This window comes from Nannobrachium achirus, assembly GCF_963921795.1.
Source record: "Nannobrachium achirus genome assembly, chromosome: 1".
Classification (NCBI taxonomy): Eukaryota; Metazoa; Chordata; class Actinopteri; order Myctophiformes; family Myctophidae; genus Nannobrachium; species Nannobrachium achirus.
The window spans coordinates 49,322,272-49,342,225 of NC_137810.1; the positions used below are offsets into that span (position 1 = coordinate 49,322,272).

A 19,954-nucleotide genomic window follows, 5' to 3' on the forward strand; every position below is an offset into this window, starting at 1 on the left:
TCACGATAAATTTACATCTCCACGATACGATTATTGTGAGTGTTTATCACGATAATAATAACGATTATCATCCCATCCCTACTGGCTGTTCCCATTGCCCGATACCTAGATTGACTTCCTCCCAGCAGTCACTCCATTACATTAAAAGTAAACCTTTCTTGGTGTCCTCCTTTCTTCCCATGTCCAGCAGCCAATACACATCAAAAAGGTGTTTCTGCTAAGGAAGATCTGTTAAGCGAATAGGAGTGTTTTTGAGTGTGTGTTGACTTCACCTCCTCAGCCACACACTGGCACTTATTGGCGACAAATTTGGTCCATTTCAACCGCAGTTTGGGAGCCCACTTTGGAATTTGAAATGGCTGGTACAATTTCAACCCATTAGCCTTGGCCACTGTGGCAAATTAATTAAAACATTGGTTTCCTGCCCTGGTCAGGATGCCACCCCTCTACAGGAAGGAACCACATATCATGTGTCACACACCATCACTGCTCACTTCACAGGGAGACTGGTCAGCGAGCGAGTACCATTGTTGTCTGAATAGGCTCCCTCCACACTCTGTTACAACTAGCAGGTTTAAAAAAAAATGCATTGATTAAAAGTTTTTAATAATGACATTTTGAACTACATGGGAGTCAGCCAATGACATTTGTTTCTACATTTCTAAACAAATGACTGCAGACGATGCAGTGAAACAGAGACAGTCGAGAAGTCCAATATCTCCAGTTTATATTCTTCTGAGTCATCTACTGTAAGTACTAAGTAGGTGGATATTATCAACTGAGTCACTCACCAGTCCCTCTCATTCTCTCTCCCATACAGTATGATGGTCAGAAAGGGACAATGCAGTGAGTGACCGCCACTCCAACTTCCATGTATAAGGCTCCATTTAGTCTATTGCTCTATGAAGATTTTGAGGTTGGACACGGTAGAAAGTACCATGTACTGCCATACCTACACTCCTCTTAAACGTTTTTTTATTGTCCCATGCAGAAGGACGGGGTGGTGAAAGATAAGGACCCTCAGCCAAACCTCAAACTATTGTGGTTCTGCCCTACCTGGCCCATCAATACCCCCGAGCGGGAGAGTCCCTTGTGAAGGGACTGTAATATCTCACTGCCTACCCAGATAGAGACAAGATATATAAAGGCACTGATGATTTAACCTCCTGCACTAATGAAAAACATGCTATGAAATATGAATGCCAGAAAGGAAAAACGCCAAAGAAAACAAAGTTCACAGAATGATTCAAATGGAAAGGCTGTCAGCTGCTTGATTTACATACTCGACTCAAGTTTAAATCCATTTTAGTCAAAAGGAAATGTCTAGCAATCTTGATTTTTGGCCCCATGTTTCTATATTTAATTAGGCCAATTTCTATCTCCGGCTGTACATCTATGATCTGATTAAATACAGTAGCTGACTTAAATCAATAACTCACTTCCATCAAATCACTTGTGCATTAAAAATGTTTTAACCTATAGATAAAAATCAAAGGCAACCCCTACATCAAAAAAGCAGGAAACGGCATAAATTCACTCATTCTCAAAGTTTACTGATGGAGATGTCATAATGATTCAATGACATTCACATTGAATCATTTCAAGACATCCACTCCCCAGTCTCCCTAGGCCTGGGGCCAGACTCGTGAGCTGTTCATTAATGCACTAAAAATGTGCCCCCCGTGTAGGGAAATCTTGAATGCTTCCTGTACCATCTTGAGGGATTGTGGGATTGACAAATCATAGTGCTCATCAATAATACAGATAATTATGCCCAACATCCAAATGTGGAAATCCAACAGCAACGCAATAGTCGGAGACAGACACCTTTAGGTCTGGCCGCTCATATGACTAGCTCAAAATTCTATTTTCGTTCATGTTTCTGCAAAATCAGTGTCATTGATGAGTCAGGCCATCTTGCTTCATGGACTACTAGAATCTAGATTATACTGGGGTGGTGAGCACTGAGCAGGGTGGTTCACAGACACAGGGGCCTCTCCTCCTCTCCGCCGGGAACTCACCCGGCCCAAAATAATGCCGACACCGCAGCGACGTTATCAGCAGACGGCCAAAACGCCTCAGCCCTGCCGGCAAGCCACACACACACACACACACACAGAGGCAGGTTTTGATTCCAGATGTGCAACGTGGTGCTGAGCGGCAGGCAGAGAGCAGAGGCCAGGCGGCGTGCATCGCTTTTTAACATCCTTTCGGTTTTCTCCCGGTCGCCATCACATACACACACTCCTTTAGCTCTGTGGTTTTCAAACAGTGGTCCGGGGACCACCAGTAGTCCCTGAGGGGGGTTCCAGGTGGTCCTCAGCTAAATGATGGAGTTGGTTACCAAATGGATCGTTATAGATCTTTAACTCTTGAGAAGAGTAACATTGTTAAACATCTTCATTACTTACTGTATAAGAAGTCTACACAATTACAGAATGTAAAAGAATTTACCTGTATCTATCCTATGAGATGGTACCACATCAATACAGTATGGAATTGTGGACAGAATCAAATCCAAACGACAACAAAATCGTCTAAAGGCTTTGGGTCTGACAGAGGCTAAATCTCATCAGATGGTGTTCCGTGGCTCAAATGCCGAATAAATAACGGGCCTTGAGATGTGAAAAGGGTTGAAAAACCACTGCATTTAGCTCTCATCGCGACCACCACAGCAGGCTGGCTAACCAGCTAGCATGAGGCATTTCACCAGAAAAGAAACCCACCGACACAACTCAAGTCAGTACAACATCCCTGACGTGCCAACGCCAACCCACCTGCAGCCGCCGGTCTCTTCTTTCTTTGTCCGCTTGTGTCTCTTGTTGTTGGCCTGTTGGGACTATAGAAGTCTGAATGTTGGCCTGGGGTTTGTGTCGTGAACAGTGTGTACGTGTGTGACTATGTGTGTGTGTCACACACCGTGTGAGTGTGTGTGTGGCCGGCGGATTACAAAAGCTGCGGCTAGCCTGCTAGCCTGGCTCGGCTAACGGTGGTTAGCTGGTTTAGCTCGCCGCGGTGCCACCAGCAAGCTTTTGCTCTAGCTTCTAACGACTCGTCCTCGTCCCCAGCCTTTCTTCTTGTCGTTATAATGCGTCCCTTTCGGACTGCCGCTCCGTCCTCTCGCTCGTTCGGACGGACGTTTGAACGCCGGGGGAATAATGGGGTACGGCTCGGCTCTTGTGTCTTCCCTCCGTCACCCCGTTGTTATCTCGTGCGAGACGAGTTTGTCTCTCCTGGTTGAGTGAGGCCCCGCTGCTCGCGCCGCGGCCTGTCTGTCTCACAATCAAAGATGGCAGACCCAGGGTTGCCAGATTTATCGACCGTTATCGCCTTTTCTGGGACGCCAAATCGTACACAGAAAAGGGGATTTGTTTATTTTATTATATTATGCCTCGTTATTTTACGCCAGTGGTTCTCAAACGTTTTCATGTGATGTCAAGGACCCCCATATTGACACTTATTAGCCCGTGGACCCATTTGAATAGATAGAGGGACCCCCCCATAAGAGAAGATTTTTTACGCCTCTATTTTAATATCAAGGACTCCCAGTTTGTCTATCTCTGAGACCCCGATTTATATTGTAAACTCAATGTTAATTTAACTCTGAGAGTGTACCGTTAGGGTCCATTTGTACACTCTGAGTTACATACCACAATGATCCATTTGTTCCTAACTATCATCAAGGACCACTGGGGGTCCCCGGACCCCACTTTGAGAACCAATGTCTTATAGGCTACCTTTAGTTAAAGTTTAACATGGATCTGTCTGCTATGATAAATGCTGATCACACTAATAGTTCCCTTAAAGTGGACCTGGACATGTGATGATGTTACCCCAGTTTAGGAGACACTGACAGTAGGCCTAGTTTAATATCACAAATAATTAAATATAGGCTACTGTGTCTTAGAAAATGCCAGAAGAACTGTATCCAAGCTCTGACAGTCACAGTTTACTTTGACAGTTATGCCTGGCCTGCATAGTTTGATTGAACAAACGATCTTTTCAGATTGCTACTGTAACGTGTAACGTTTCTACCAATTAAGTTTTTAGACTATTATCTTAACAGAGACGCTATAAAAATAGATTATAGACCTATCTAATTATAATATGTCTATGTGTAATTGGCTAAATTAATACAATGTGTAAATAAGCTATAAATAATAAACATTTTGTAAAACATAAGCGCACTTATAAGACCCCAAAACGCTTTTTACCAAACCTGGCAACCCTATGCCGACAAGTTATGCGTGGACGGTTCCTTTTCCGGGGTCCTTGCAAGGAATATCTACAAGGAACAGACAACACCCGGAAGTTGGCACGCCGGGTGGCCACTTTTGGGTGGCGGAAGTGACGAAGTGCTCATAGACGCTAATGTTAATTTTGGGTGGCCAAAGTGTCATGGCGGCGTCCCATGGAGCCTGAAATGACGAAAATGACGTTGGTGTCCGTTCCTTCTTTGATCTTCCTTGGGTCCTTGGGTCCTGCTTCTGTGCGGCGGTTCATTTGAAAACTGTTCCACGATCAAACCTTTGGCCTTTGATTGATTGACTACTTTATTTGAAGTTTGCTTAGGAAAAGTACAAGACAGTACGCAATTCAGATAGGTCTACTAATAGGATTTAAACCACTGGTTCCCAAACACTGCATGGTCTGGAGTCTCGGGACACATTTGTGGGTCAGACAAATTTATAGGGGTCATGTCACAACTCGAATAAAAATCCCATTTCCTTTTCCTACATTAAAAAAAACATATAGGCCTGTATTTCAAAAGAACAAACAAACAAACAAACCCACAAAATACCATGAAAACAAAATAATATTAATTAAGAAGTAGTGAATAGCTGATCTACAAGCTCACAATGCGAAGCAGTAGTGAGCTTGTAGATCTGCTAGTTTCACTAGTTTGAGTCCCATGGCAAACATCAAATTTCTCTTTTGGGTCACAAGCTAAAAAGTTTGGGAACCACTGATTTAAACCACAAGAAAGCACAATGGCTTGTTTACATTGTGGTCCTTTTGTGCTCAATTCATATAAACATTAAGACAAATAAACACAGTAGGCCTACCATGCAAAAATAACATCATAAAACAGTAAAAAAAAATAAAAAAAATCCCACCATAATAAAAAGTAAATAGAAGCTAAATGTTCCTAAAACATTACAATATATATATATATACACACACACACACACACACACACACACACACACACACACACACACACACACACACACACACACACACACACACACACTAGTAGTCTTCTACATGGGTGTGGACAGTATATGAGTGACTGAATGTCCTTGAGGAGTCTCAGAAGTAATGTTAGAGAACCCAGACCATTGACGTCCAGTTGTGCAATACCCGTTGTATCCGTCTGTCTGTCTTTGTCCCTTTCATGCCTATATACATCATATGGAGATCTCTTATCTCTGTCTGTCTGGCTCTCTTTTGTGCCCATATATGCTGTTCCATGTTCAGGCCAGTCTGTGATGTCATCTCCACATTTGGGCACTTGCTTCATCATGTCAGACAGACATTATTTGGGCATTATTTGGGCATTGTTTCAGCATGCGGCTGTTTGTTTTTTGATTGATTGAAGACTTTATTAGAAGTTTGCATAGGAAAAGGTACAGTTTCATGACGGTACAGTTCACTGGTACAAGGTCTACTAAAAGGAGATCCTAGAAAAGACCAAGCTTATTTCCACAGGAAACCATTTAAGTATCTCATATAACATTGAATGACTGACCAATAGAACACAGTATGCAGTAGATATAGTCAGTAAAAAAAGAAAGAACAAAAAAACAGTAAGCCTATACAAACAGTAAGTATATACAAAGAAGGGGCAGAGTAGGGTAGGGCTGGGCTAGTACCAGTTGCCAACGGCTGCTGCCTGTGGTTTTTCAGGGCGATTTTAAAGGATGCTAGTGATCCACAGTCCTTTAAGACCTTCGGTAAGGCATTCCACATTTTTGTGGTATAGCAGAAGAACGAGTTTGACCCTTTCTTTGAGGTGACTCTGGGTTGTTGTTGTTACCATGGTGGCGACACTGTTTAGTATCAGTCAAGTCAGCATGTGGACAGATGGCTGACAGACATTCTGTAAATTGTGATTGCACCTGAAGCATCAGTGAGCATGTGATGTTACTGTTGTATATGTTATGTTACACTATGGGGGTATTTTCTCTCATCTCTGATTGTTTGTGAAATATTGGATTATTTTAACATTTATATTTGTTGGATGAGTTAACTCATCTGAAATATGACCTGTAGCCAGGCCTACTATTCTACACTGTAGACATCAAGACAACACATTTGCCTGAAAATACAATAATACAACAGTAGGCCAGTCGTGGAAGAAGTAAGCTACTCGGATATTTTACTTAGCTAGCCTATACTACAAAATACATTGTTACTCTGTCAAAATGTAAATGTACAAAGGTATTGGCATAAAAATGTATTTACAGCACTAAATGTAAAAGTAGCATATAGGACTCATCATGGATAATGATGAATGTTTTCATCACTTTTATGTTGGAATTGGTCCAGATGGGGATCTCTAAACATCAAAGAAAATGTGGTAAATAAAAAAAGTAAAATATTTGCCTCTGAGATGTTGAAGATATTTTGTGATGCGATGCCCATTGCCTTGTGCTATTTCAGGATAAACAGAGAACACATTAAAAAGGACATAATATATTAGACCGCAAATGCTTTATTTTCCACAGTGTATCTAGCTATGATTATTAGAAGAAAAAACACTTTATATTAAGTTCCTTCTAAATTGTCTTCTAGAATCTGTGATACAATGGCTGTGGCTGAAAACATCCAGGAATGGCTACATTACAATTTAGGCAGTTGGCAGATGCTCAGAATAACTTATAAAGTGGAAGTAAAAGGCATTAACCCTATAGTCAACAAATGACAGGATATTGCTTCATACAGTGTACCGTATATACCAGTGTACAATAAGACACCCTGAATATTCTTTGATAAAGTGGTTCTTAATTATATGTGACTACCGTATATGACCTGTAATGGTGACCCATTGTCTGCTCAGTGATTTCTTTGTGAATTATTAGTGTTATAGTCTTATAGTCAATATTGGTGCCATTGCATTGGTCCGAAGGTTCATTAGTCCGAAGGTTCATTAGTCCGAATTTACATTACATAAATGTCAGATTAGAACAAAAGAAAAATCACAACAATGTTGCTGAAAATTTTACCAGAGAAGTAAATTGTGCCTTCCATGACACAGACAGGTAAGAATCAGAAGAACCTTAAATAATTTAATGTAGCTTATATATAACATTTGCAATCTGTAGAGAGCAAGTTATGCTGAGTTTGATGTAACACAAAACCATTGACAAGATGGATGTTCCCTTTAAAATATCGTATTTATTAAAATAGAATTTCACTGTAGCCATATGCTACACATTGAAGATTTGCAAGCATGCACAGGATTGATCAGACTTCACACCTCTAGATGGCGACATTTCCTTGTGTATTATGATTTTTACAGCACGTTCAGGCAGATTAATGTAATGTTAAAGGGAACATTAGTCAGTTAATTATTAAACAAGTTGGAGTTGTCAAGAAACTGAGCCATGTTATACAATGAGAATCATCTGGGTTCATCCGAGTCAAGCAGGTTAATTAATTACTGTCCAGGCAGATAGACCTTTAACCTGTCCAGCAGAGCACTTGGCTCTTGTAGGAAAGTTGGGAGGCCGTTTCTGTTGTAATATGCAGCCAGGCCAAGGGCAGTGGCTGCCAGAACCAAAGGAAGCATCACAGAGCGCTTAGGCTCATGTAATTGATCAGTTGGTCTCGTCTTCATGGGTTGAGCAACCCTCTCCCACTGAGTAAGGATGGCCTGACGGGCCCCTGCCCACTTTCCTGGCCCTCTTAGCCGGTAGTGGTATGGGGTGCAAGGACCCAGGAACAGACTCAGGCCCAGCCTGGGATCCATCAGTAGCGACCAAACAATATTGGGCCGAACCCCTAAGAGGTCTGCCAACTCATCCATGTAGGAGATGTAGTCAACCTGGATGGTGTGCCTGTTACTAGTGACGTACCTGAAATAAAGTTCAGAGGTAGACCTGGGTTAGACAGGACCATTTCATCAGACATCTGTTTGGTCCTGAACAGAAACGGAATTTAGTAAATCCACTGTAGTACCTTTTAGCCATGGTTTCCTGTTTGCATTTCACATCCTTAAGCATGGCAGCCACTGAGGGAAGCTTGTTGCAGCCTGTGTGTATTGAAGTCAGAATTTACATAATTAACTTCCCCATTACTCCTGAAGCATTCTTTGAAGCATAGTAGTGTGATATAAAAAGAGGTACATCCTGTATCACCTTTAAAGACACGTGTGGCCAATCTAGCTTGCATCTCAGAGATGGGCATGATGGCTCCCAGCGGCTGTACCAGGCCAATAATGGCCAGTGTAGGGCGATCCAACTCAGGGGGGAATACATACTTGTACAGAGATGCCTTGTTTCCAGACACTGGGAGCACATGTGATTCCAGGAAGGGAAAAGAGAAGTTGTAACCTGTGGCAAATACCTGCAAGACAGAAGGTATGTACAGTACATCAATGAACAGCAGTAGCGCAGTTCCAGTTCAACCCCTACTCCTCCTGGCAGTAGGTACCATGTCAAGGTGTCCTTGAGAAAGACACGGAATCCCTAACAGTTCAGTCCAATTCAGGCGGCCTCTTGACATACTGTACTCATCTACTGCCGTTTGAAGGAGAGAGACAGAAAGGGAGACATTACTGTATCTGTGTACTACCAAAGACTCCAAAAATGGGACCCCATGCCTCCCAGGAGATAAGCTCCTGCCCTATAGGCTTCAAGGCTCGGCAAGGCTTACTTTTGATACTATTACACTTACCACCAAGTCAATGTCTTCCACCACACTCCCATCATCAAATTCCACAGTGGATCCCTGAATTCGGCGGATGTTGGGTTTCACCTGAATGGTTCCAGATAGAATACGGTTGGGCAGCTCATCGTTCACCGTGGGATGCTGACTGAACAATCTGATATTAATATTCAGATGTGTGTTAATAAGATACTGAGCAAGATACTGAGCAATGACAATACTTTGAGGGGAAAAAAATGTGGTACTAAAACCCTTCGTTTTCACAAGCTTTGTTGTAACTGTTATGTAATACATAAAAGCATGCATAGGTAATACACATTTTAAGATACCTGTGTTTTGGCTTCAGGTTGTACAGACTGTGGCAGAATTTTTGGTTGAGTCTGTTCTCCACTAGGCCGCAGAAAAAGTTAAAGGGGAGAAGATGCTTCAACATTTCTGCCAACCTGTTGAACTGCATGTCTAAGGGGATCCCGTAATCCCCCACTCGGTTTAAAATCCAGGCACCCCTCCGAGTGCTCAGGAAAACCTGGGAAAAGATGGTGAGAAGTGGGATCAACCAGAATCGCCACAAATATCTGAATGAATTGAATCAGATTAACATCACATTATTAGTGTGCATGCCTGGGGAAACATGCATATTTTACAAACTGACAAACCTGCTTGGTAACTCTGCTTAGCTCAACGGCAATGTCTCCTCCAGAGTTTCCAATTCCAATCACCACAACCTTTTGGTGATACAATATTTTCATTCGATTTTGAGACACAAACTAATTTACAATTAGCGACGCTCCAGAACGATTTACAGTGAGCAAGGTAAACATGAGGTAATGCATAGAGATGGTATCTAGGATTATGTCCAGGATCAGGTAAACCAGGAACCTATCATCAATCTCTAAACAGTAATATAAAAAAAGATTACGTACATTGAAACTATACTGTACAAACTGTAGGTCAACAGATTAACCTGGCGTCTGTCTAAATAACATGTTATTTAATTACATTTTAATCTTTGCATAAGCCTGCAAGGTCATCAAGGCTAGGGCAAGTGCTACGGGCTAAGGGGTGGAGTCAAGAGGTGAGTCTTCAGATTACGGCAGAAGTAGGACATTAGGAAATAGAACATTGGACACAACAGAAATCTAGGGGGAAAAATAACCTTTTTATTCCGCCATTCCTCAGCAGTCTTGTAGTCCCGGCTGTGAAAGTACTTTCCTTTGAATGTGTCAATTCCTGAAAGATAAACGCATAGTTGACGTTTCATTTCTTTCCAGGGCTGTCATTATTTATTATAGTGTTAGTTGTAAATTAGTATTAGTGTAGTAGCCCTGCCCATTTCAAGCTTAATTTATACTCTGTCCTACAACGGTTTAAAAAATAATTCACAAAAATAGCATATATAGAAGCTCACAACACGTGTCATTGCAACACATTGTAAGCTTGGTCATTTTTGGCATGCAACACTAGTGCTCAAGTATAAATGAGGCTTCAAAAAACACTTATTATGTTAGAGTGTCATCAGGGGCCTGAGTAAGAGTTGAACTGAATATGAAACAGTTCATCTGAAATATTGTCAGACAGAATCATAAATCAAGTTACCAAACACCATACTTGGATTTCATCATGTGTGGCTGACATACACCTGCTGTAACTACACACAATCCTCATCTCAAATGGGGAAATCATTGACTATTACAGGGTGAGATTTCACACTGGATCCCAATTTAAAACAAGTGTTTAGTGACTTCATAACAGCATTGTAGTCTTTTATGTGACAAATTTATGCTACAGTTGTAATGGAGAATCTAAGTTAAAAGATCAAACCTATTAGTTTCAGCTGATGAAATCGTTTGAATTTATGTCGTGCACTTCCCATGAAGCATACAGTTTCAATTTGTATGACATGCAGTATACAAACAAACTTTGGACTTTGGATGTTATCAACAAAACCATGTCTTTGTTTTTATTTTGCACGGTTTGTATCAGTGATTCCCAAACTCCAATTTTAAGGGTTGCGAGTAAATATTCCCCTTTTTGCATAAAATAAAATCATTTTCCAGAAGAATTACAGAAATAAACTAGAAGCAGTGCTCTTCCTAGCACAGGTCTCCACCAGGCCAGGCGTCCTGACTCCTGATGGTGCTATAATAGGCCAATGTAAAAAGCGTGGCATGTGTTCTTAGACCTTTCATGGCAGTCGGACGCTGCATGCATAATTTGAGGCATTGTGTTCCAAAAATGTGTTTGGCTAAAGTTTACCTGCTGGTGGCGCTAGGGTAGCATTTGTTCCTTGACGTAGTGGGAATATGTGTGGCAAATTTCACGGTAATAGCAATACAAGCTGCGTTGATGATTTGAGGCATTTTGTTCAAAAACAGAGCAATCCTGCAAACTTTGGAAGCCAATATTATCCAATTAGGATGGAATATGAAATATCAGACGGATCAGACTTGACTATAGAGATACTGTGTACTGATTTGCATGATTGTTGGAGAAACAATAATAGCAAAGAATGTGTTTTACATAAGTTGTCCTCCTGGTGGCGCTATAAAGGCAAATGTGAAAAATGCAGGGCAAAGGTTTATCCTTAGCCTCTAGGGAGTGCACATACAAAGTTTTGCACTTATCGGTGGAGTTAAAGGTAAAAACACAAATTGCCCTGTTATAGCGCCACCATGAGGCTGATTTGAGAAATTTGAAGTGGCATTCTTTTCCTCAGCCTAGTGGGAACGTGCGGCGCGCCCAATTTCACCAAGATTGCACGCTGTGTTCATGATTTGAGGCATTTTGTTCAAAACGGAGCAATCCTGCAAACTTTGGGAGCCAATTGTAGCCAATCAGGATGGAATATGGAAAATCGGACAGATCCATGTTGATCACATGACTGTAGAGATACTGTCTATCGATTTGTAGGATTTGTGGACAAAATCTCTAAGAGTAGTGTACAGAAATGTGTTTTGCAAACATCGGCCGATCTGTGTGCTCATTTTGGCAGCGACCGGGCCAACGGCGCCGGAGATTAGGGGTAACAAACTGGATGGACGGACGGAGGCGAAAACATACTCTCCCCCATGCCTTCGGCTGACAGATGGACGGACGCATGCACCGACGGACGGAGGCGAAAACATACTCTCCCCCATGCCTTCAGCTGGTGGAGACAATAAAAGATCTACAAGTTGCATCGCAACGTTTTGTGAGCTTATAAATTGTGTGTGTGTGTGTGTGTGTGTGTTTTTTTTTTTAAATAGGGCTTAAAGTTATGGGTCCCAGGGAGACAAACAAACACAATTCTCTTTTGGGTCTCAGATACCAGGGAAGTCTTGGAGAGGCATGTTGGGGTGACAGTGGTGTCCGATGCAGATCATCACAGCGTCGTAGATGTGCCTCTCCTTCTTCCCATCATGGTTCTCCGTCTCCACGTCCCACTGGCCTGAACGAGAGAAATCATTTCTCTGCTTCACGTGCAGGACTTTGGTCTGACAACAGAGAGGCAGAATAAAGAACACTCAAGACCTTGCTGGTTATACAACACAGTGATTCTCAACCCTTCTCATTTCAAAGACCACCAGTTTGATATGCATTAGAGGGGGGCAGAATCCCATTTTATATCTCCTGGAGACCCAGAATCTACACTGTAAAATCGCATTTATGCTGTGTTAATTTAGGGTCCATTAGGTTCCATTTGTACACTCTCTGAGTTACAGGTCCATAATGGCATCAGATTCCTAATAGAGCATTAGGATAAATAATATTACACAGGAAAATACAGAATTTGAATCTGTGCAAAAATGCATCCGTTTCTTACACATTTGGTTTCCCATGTTCAACTTGTGCAACATTGTTTAGTTGGTTGCCGTTTCTTTTTCTCTCTCTCTTTTTGTAAACAATAAAACAAAACAAAAAGTGTAAATGTACAGTAGATTAAAAGACTATAAGCAGGCAAGTAGGCAAAACGGTAAACAACAAACCAAAGAATTACCTGCACACTGCCAGCTTGCACGACGCATGAAGCAATGTTTCGGTCCCGTACAGAGGTAATTTCCCTTTTATTTGAAAGCAATCCAGTCCAACCTTCCTCATGCCTGAGGAAGGTTGTGTTTGACCGAAATGTTGCTTCTAATAAATGTACTGTGCAAGCTGGCAGTGTGCGCCTGTGCGGGTAATTCTTTTAGCGTTGCTCCTGGAAGCTATAGCTCCAACATCTGGCTTTGTCCGGTCAAAAACCAATGGGAAAACGCGTTCAAAAATGTCCTGGCTTAAGTAAACTGAAGCCTACATCCTGGCACAAATAGTTCAAAGTTTTGTTGTCCGGTCGAAAACCTGTGGGGAAAAAAACGTGTTCAAAAAATGTCCGGGCCAAGCTCGGGTCCCCATTGGCCAAGCTTCGCAGGAAACGCTGTGATTGGCTAGCGGGACGCTTGATGAACTCATACATAGCACTGCTCATTTCACACTAGGGGCTATTACTATTATGATCCAGGTCTTATGCCTTATGCCTTAACTTCTTTGCCTTTTTTTACTATATATACATATTTTTTTTAAATATTTCAAATAGCTGATCTGCAAGCTCACAACGTGCAGATGTAGATCAGCATTTGAAGTATTTAAAAATGTTTTTCAAAATAGTAAAAAAAAGGCAAAGAAGTTAAGGCATAAGACCTGGATCATAATAGAGCCCTAGGTGTGATTTTTTATAGTTTTTACTTTAAAATACATATTCTATATGCTATTGGAGAACTACAGTATTTCAAGGGCATAAAATAGCTCTCGTCAAACTTGTTACTGCAAGATATTCAATGTGGCCTCCTCACTTTGAAGCGTATGTACTTGGTGAGCTGGAAGTGAGCCGCGTACATCCGGAAGTAGTCCATGATGAGGGAGTTGTGCATGTAGTTGGGGTAGTGTGCAGGGATAGGATAGTCACTGAAACACATCATCTCCTTGGAGGTGTTGATGATGACGGAATGGTAGATGCTGGCCCTGTCCGCCTCTGGGTTCTCCTGCAAGTTAGGACAGAGAGATGGGAGATGGTTCACTTATAAAGAGAGATCACAGTAACATAGATTAATATACATCTAAATCAGTTTAACCAATTTGACTGTCAATAGAAAATAGACAATCTACAAGCTCACAACGTTTTGCATCGTGGCACGTTTTTAACTAGTAGATTGCCCATTTTTATGAATCTTGAACATTTTGGAATATTTTTTAACCCATTATGGACGGGTACACATTTTTGTGTATTACGCCCTCAGGCCGGGAACACATTTTTGTGTATTACAGTAGGTACAGTATGAAGTACAGTAATTTCTGATTTTTTTCCCCTTTTTTTTCTGATTGTTTTCTATGAAAGCCAAAGGTGTAAGCTATCAAATAGTTTGGAATTTTGTTTCTAGCTGCTACAGAGGCTGAGTAATAGTTTTCCAGAAAACAGTGGGTAATTTTCAAATCGGACATAGGTTTTTATTGCTTTTTTCAAATCGGACTTAGGCCTAATATATCCAAATCTTGATAGGGGGTCGCTGGCATAATTTCTTTATCTGCCTGTTGACATAAGAATCATAAAATAAAGTAAGTGAGTCAAGGGTCAAGATACATTTTCAGATTCAGATTCACTTTATTGTCACTTAGATGCACTGTTTTGGTACATGCATGTGAAAAACCTATGCTCGGAAGCTCCAATACAATAAAAACATCATCATAAAAACATAATAATAAAACACTAATTACGCCATAAACACAGGGCAAGAATATCGGTCAAAGAAAGTGCATAGTGCAGAATGCAAGGGTTAATGTTGTTTTCACTGTAATAATTTAACAGTCTGATGGCCTGTGGGGGGAAAAACACTGTTGCTCAGCCTGCTAGTGCGCAGATTGCGCGCTTTGAGGATCTTGTATCCCTTCACCATTTTGGACTTTAGAGGGGAGCAGTGTTGCATTGGTGATTCATTGTTTTGGGGGACACATAAAGGACAAATTAGTTTTTTTTACAATAAGGGTTCATAGTTTAGATTGTAATTAGAGAAAAGAAAAGATTAGTGTTTCTATTGTTTTAGCGATTTTAACGATTTTGATTTTTGTATACTTTCAATCATGCACAAATAGTACATTATGAGATACTAGAAGCTCGGCCGCCCGAAGGCCAACTCGGGAACAATGTAAATAGGGGATGAATGCCCCGCCCTTTAATGCAAACCCCATTATACCTGTTGTCATAGGATCTGTTTTGACCATCTGTTTGCGTGTGTCCATTTATGCCCATATATGGGGATATCTGTCTGTCTATGTCCATTTTATGTCCATATATGGAGATCTCTGTAGGACCTGTTTTGACCATCTGTTTGCCTGTGTCCATTTATGCCCATATATGGAGTTATCTGTTTGTCTGCGTCCATTTTATGCCCATATATGGAGATCTCTGTAGGACCTGTATTGACCATCTGTTTGCCTGTGTCCATTTATGCCCATATATGGAGATCTCTGTATCTGTTTGTCTGTGTCCCTTTATGCCCATTATGGAGATCTCTGTATCTGTCTGTGCCTCCGACTGTGTTGCAGACACAGTGCTGGTTCCCCCTTTAATGCAAACCCCATTATACCTGTTGTCATATGACCCGTTTTGACCATCTGTTTGCCTGTGTCCATTTATGCCCATATATGGAGATATCTGTATCTGTCTTTTTGCGTCCATTTTATGCCCATATATGGAGATCTTTGACCATCTGTTTGCCTGTGTCCATTTATGCTCATATATGGAGATATCCGTATCTGTCTGTCTGCATCCATTTTATGCCCATAAATGGAGATCTAGGGTTAGGGTTATGGTTAGGGTTAGACATCAGAATCCGAACCTTTCGTGCTGGTTCCAGAAAATCACAAAATGTTTTCAGATGGGGGTCAGTCAGTCATTTTAATTTAGTGGTCCTTGACATGAAAGTTTCAGAACCACTGAACTAAAAAGAAACAACTTAAACAGGGGCAGAGGTCATCGCCATGCTAGCTTGTGGTCGACATTTTTGTCAAAATTCTATTTAGCCATGGACATGCAGGTCTATAATTCTGTGTACAACCAAATGGACCCATTTTGTTCCATTTGTACACTCTCAGAGTTATGGGGGTCCTTGCAAATAAAACGTTTGAAAACCAAAAGTACTCGTGGACTCACAATGGGCCATACATAGTTTCTAGCCGCAAATTGCAACACTAGATTGTTTTTTAATCGGATGAATCTAGGGTTTCAATACCTCCCATTGGCAGCCAATGCATCAAAACAGTTTTATGCTATCTGATTGTATTAAACGACATCAAACTCACCAATATTGGGGCTGTATGGAAAGCTTGGAGTATCCGCTTTCTATCTGCAAAGTGTTTGTTTCATAAAAACCTAGCGTAGACATGTTATGAGTTATATCTGTCAATAAATCCGAGCAGACATGTTTTTTTTCTAAGTGTTGAACTTCGGAAGCGCTCGTCTTCTACAACGCCATGTCAAACTGCCTCCTGCATTAGGCTATGTGACATTTAGAACCAGCTGGTACACAGGACCACTGAGTGACTTCCCACGAGCGCTTCCAAACTCTAGCACTTAGAAAAATAATCACCTGAACAGGATTCTTTTGATAGAAAGGAGCTCATAACATGTATACAGTGGATTTCTCTGAACAAACACTTTGCAGATAGAAAGAGGATTATGCAAGCTTTCCATAGAGCCACAATATTGGTGAGTTTGATGTTGTTTGGTTTAATACAATCAAATAGCAAAAAAAAAAAAAAAAAAACGTTTTGATGCATTGGCTGCCTATGGGAAGAATTGCAACCCTTTCATCCGATTAAAAAAAATCTAGTGTTGCAATTTGCGGCTACATAGTGTCATAGTAAATCAGTGTCATACATACATAAGAAAACCCGGAGACTTGACATTCAGTATTATGGGTCTTATGATCAAAATAAGAACATTATAATGGTGTGTATGTAAAACAGAAAATCTTTGCCACGGACACATCAGTCTGTGTATCCTACGGACATATTGATGACCCCTGGTGTGGTGGACTCACCTTAAACCTCCACAGACCACCAATGTCATCACTGCTCTCAAAGCAGACAGGTTCCAGTCCCTCGTCCAGACATGTCTTGATGCAGGTCAGACCTGAGCTGCCGCCCCCGACGATTGCAACGCGCCGGACCATCGTGGACCTGTTCAGGCAAGGTGAAGTTGGTCGTACATTAGAGCAGTGGTGGAAGAAGTACCGTTTTACTTAAAGGAGTAGTTCACCACTTTTCAACCTGTCTTCATATAATAGGTCCTCACTAATGTTCATAATAAAATAGCACAATTATTTTCTATTCAGTCTGGGTCTCGTAGGAGAGCTGTCAAATCCTTCCTACAGGTGACATCATCGTTTGACAAAAAAAATACAAATAAATAAATAAATATATATATATATATATATATATATATATATATATATATATTATCACGAGAACAATGGCTTCCACTTTAACATTGCAACTTTTTCAGGAATAGAAAACCTGCAGTTTCTATTAGCTTGCATTTCCCATTGATGATGCCACCGGTAGGAAGGATTTGACCCACCCACAGCTCTCCTAAACTGAGTAGAAAAAAAATTGTGATATTTTATCATGAACATTAGTGAGGACCTATTATATGAAGATAGGTTGAAAAGTGGTGGAGTGCCCCTTTAAGTAAAAGTATCAATACCACAACGTAAAAACACTCTGTTACAAGTAAATGTCCTGCGTTCAAAATGTTACTCGAGTAAAACTACAAAGGTAGCCTATTGGCATCAAAATATACTTTCTATTTTTATAATTAGAAAGTACTAAAATGTTTGATAATAGCCGATCTACAAGCTCAGTTAGATGGGAGCATATTTTCAAACAGCCTATGTTTACATAAAGTGGTTAATACACGTTTTATAATATACTAATGTATATCTGCAAAGTAACTAAAGTTTTCAAATAATTATAGTAGAGTTAAGTAGCCTAGGCCTACAATATACGACTGTACAGTTCAGATACAAGGTCTACTAGGATTTAAACCCAAGAAATCACAATCCTTTTGTATTCAATTAATTGAGACATTAAATGACAGACATATTCTCTCTCTCTCTCTCTCTCTCTCTCTCTCTCTCTCTCTCTCTCTCTCACTCTCATAAAGTTTAACAATAATCCTCAAAAGTGTACTTTTCACCACTGCATTAGAGAGACTTTCACAAGAAGTAAAACATTTCTGGTTTTGGACAGCTATGTCCATTTGAAGTAGGCTACATTTTGACACCAATAACTTTGTACTTTTACTTGTAGCCTACATTTTGAATTCCGGAGAATCCTTGACTTGCTTGTAGCATAGTTTTGATTGATTGATTGAAGACTTTATTAGAAGTTTGCATAGGAAAAGGTACAGTTTCATGACGGTATAGTTCACTGGTACAAGGTCAACTAAAAGGAGATCCATGAAAAGACTAAGCTTATTTCCACAGGAAACCATTTAAGTATCTCATATAACATTGAATGAAAGACAGATAGAACACAGTACTATGCAGTAGATATGTAAAGAAAAACAAACAAGAAAACAGTAAGTCTAAACAAACAGTAGACTATATACAAAGAAGGGGCAGGGGAGGGTAGGGTTGGGCTAGGTTCGTTTTTTTCAGGGCAATTTTAAAGGATGCTAGTGATCCACACTCCTTTATGGCCTTCGGTAAGGCTTTCCACATTTTGGTGGTATAGCAGAAAAACGAGTTTGACCCTTTGTTGGTTTTGACTCTGGGTTGGAAGTGATATGTATAGCGCTGCCTCTGGTGTTGTAATTATGGAGATACTAGTGATACTTTTACTTACAGTAAGTAAAACGTTTGAGTTACTTTTTCCACCACAGCGAGAAAGCACTACCAAAAGAACTCACGCGAATAACAATAATCAATCACACATAGACTAACAATAACATAAGGAATTGCAAATATCGATATTGATGTAAACAGCCCTGCAGCCCTGCATACATTTTGATTCGCAATGTATGTTTTCAAGCGCATGGTGTCGCCCTTTGTTTGGTTGTAAAAGTTTTGTTTTCGCGTATAAACCACTAAAGCTAAGCTCGACGCAAGTTTGAGCTCATCTAATGACTTAGCCATAAATTATAACTTCCAGCAGAGATCGCTAATATTCGGACGTTGTGTCTCTCACAACGTCCGAATATTAGCGATCTCTGCTGGAAGTTATAATTTATGGCTACTAATGACTAATGGTACGAACAGTCACTACACTTGATATTAGCCAAAAGGCACATTTGATTATTGTGCACTAGAGGTGACTGAAATCGGACCGTGACGATATGTCATACGTTTATTTAAGTTATCCTACCTGTTGCTCCGCTGCAGTCCGAAGAAAACAACGTTTCTTCCTGACCCAGATGGTGGGCGGAATAAGGGAAAACTTGGGGGAGGCCGAACCATAGGGGCTGAACTTGACAGAACAACACGATCTAATTAGAAGACTCCCTGTTTCCCAAACACTGGGTCGGGACCCATTTGTGGGTCGAAGACAGATTTGTATGGGTCCCTTTGTTTTTTGTTTGTATTATTATTAAAAATAATAATAATAATAATATTTTAAAAAAATGATTAATTAAAGGGATATTCCACTTAAAAAAAACTTTTGGTCATTTTATGGATTAGATGATAAAACGAGCAAACGTTTTTTTTTTTAAAGTGAAATATCCCTTTAACCCTCTAAGGCCCACGGTTGTAATATTACAACGTTTGTATTTTATCCAAAAAAAGGTTTAAATCATTTTATTTTAGCTCCCCCTACCACCTAAACACCACCATTGGATTCTATTGTTTAGTATTACAATGCCATTGGCCACAATATTTGCATATAAATACCCCCCACAGGGGCTGACATTCACACCCGCCACACCCGCTGAAATTCCAGAGTTTTGACGAACAACATCTCACTTTTTCATGGAAGCTATACCTAAAAAAAACATAAGTAAAATGCCTGTACTATTTTTTGGGTGATCATTAGAATGTCTAGAACATGTACA

At 40.5% G+C, this 19,954-nt stretch overlaps 2 protein-coding genes across 4 annotated transcripts in view; both read right to left on the bottom strand.

Annotated features, from left to right (window-relative positions):
- Nucleotides 1–3,255, bottom strand: part of prrc2c (proline-rich coiled-coil 2C) — a 44,832-nt gene extending 41,577 nt beyond the window's left edge. For all 3 annotated transcript variants that reach the window (XM_080723144.1, XM_080723145.1, XM_080723143.1), the window contains exon 1: nucleotides 2,778–3,255. The gene's annotated coding sequence lies outside the window, so the exon portion shown is untranslated. The remainder of the gene's footprint in view (nucleotides 1–2,777) is intronic.
- Nucleotides 3,256–6,714: 3,459 nt separating this feature from the next.
- Nucleotides 6,715–19,356, bottom strand: LOC308292220 (flavin-containing monooxygenase 5-like). Its single transcript, XM_080734516.1, has 11 exons — nucleotides 19,270–19,356; nucleotides 16,944–17,082; nucleotides 13,701–13,889; nucleotides 12,200–12,365; nucleotides 10,049–10,122; nucleotides 9,549–9,617; nucleotides 9,222–9,418; nucleotides 8,902–9,049; nucleotides 8,364–8,571; nucleotides 8,185–8,257; nucleotides 6,715–8,081 (listed from the first exon to the last, which is right to left on the bottom strand). The coding sequence occupies exons 2-11, from the start codon at nucleotides 17,073–17,075 to the stop codon at nucleotides 7,664–7,666; spliced, it is 1,674 nt and encodes a 557-aa protein (XP_080590642.1). The 5' UTR covers nucleotides 17,076–17,082; nucleotides 19,270–19,356; the 3' UTR covers nucleotides 6,715–7,663.
- Between the last annotated feature and the right edge of the window lie 598 nt (nucleotides 19,357–19,954).

Coding starts and splice junctions, on each gene's coding strand:
- LOC308292220 (XM_080734516.1), bottom strand. CDS start 17,075: ATGGTCCGGCGCGTTGCAATCGTCGGGGGCGGCAGCTCAGGTCTGACC. Junction 12,366..13,700: donor CCAAGTACATACGCTTCAAA/GTGAGGAGGCCA, acceptor CTCTGTTGTCAG/ACCAAAGTCCTGCACGTGAA. Junction 9,618..10,048: donor AGGAATGGCGGAATAAAAAG/GTTATTTTTCCC, acceptor TATCACCAAAAG/GTTGTGGTGATTGGAATTGG.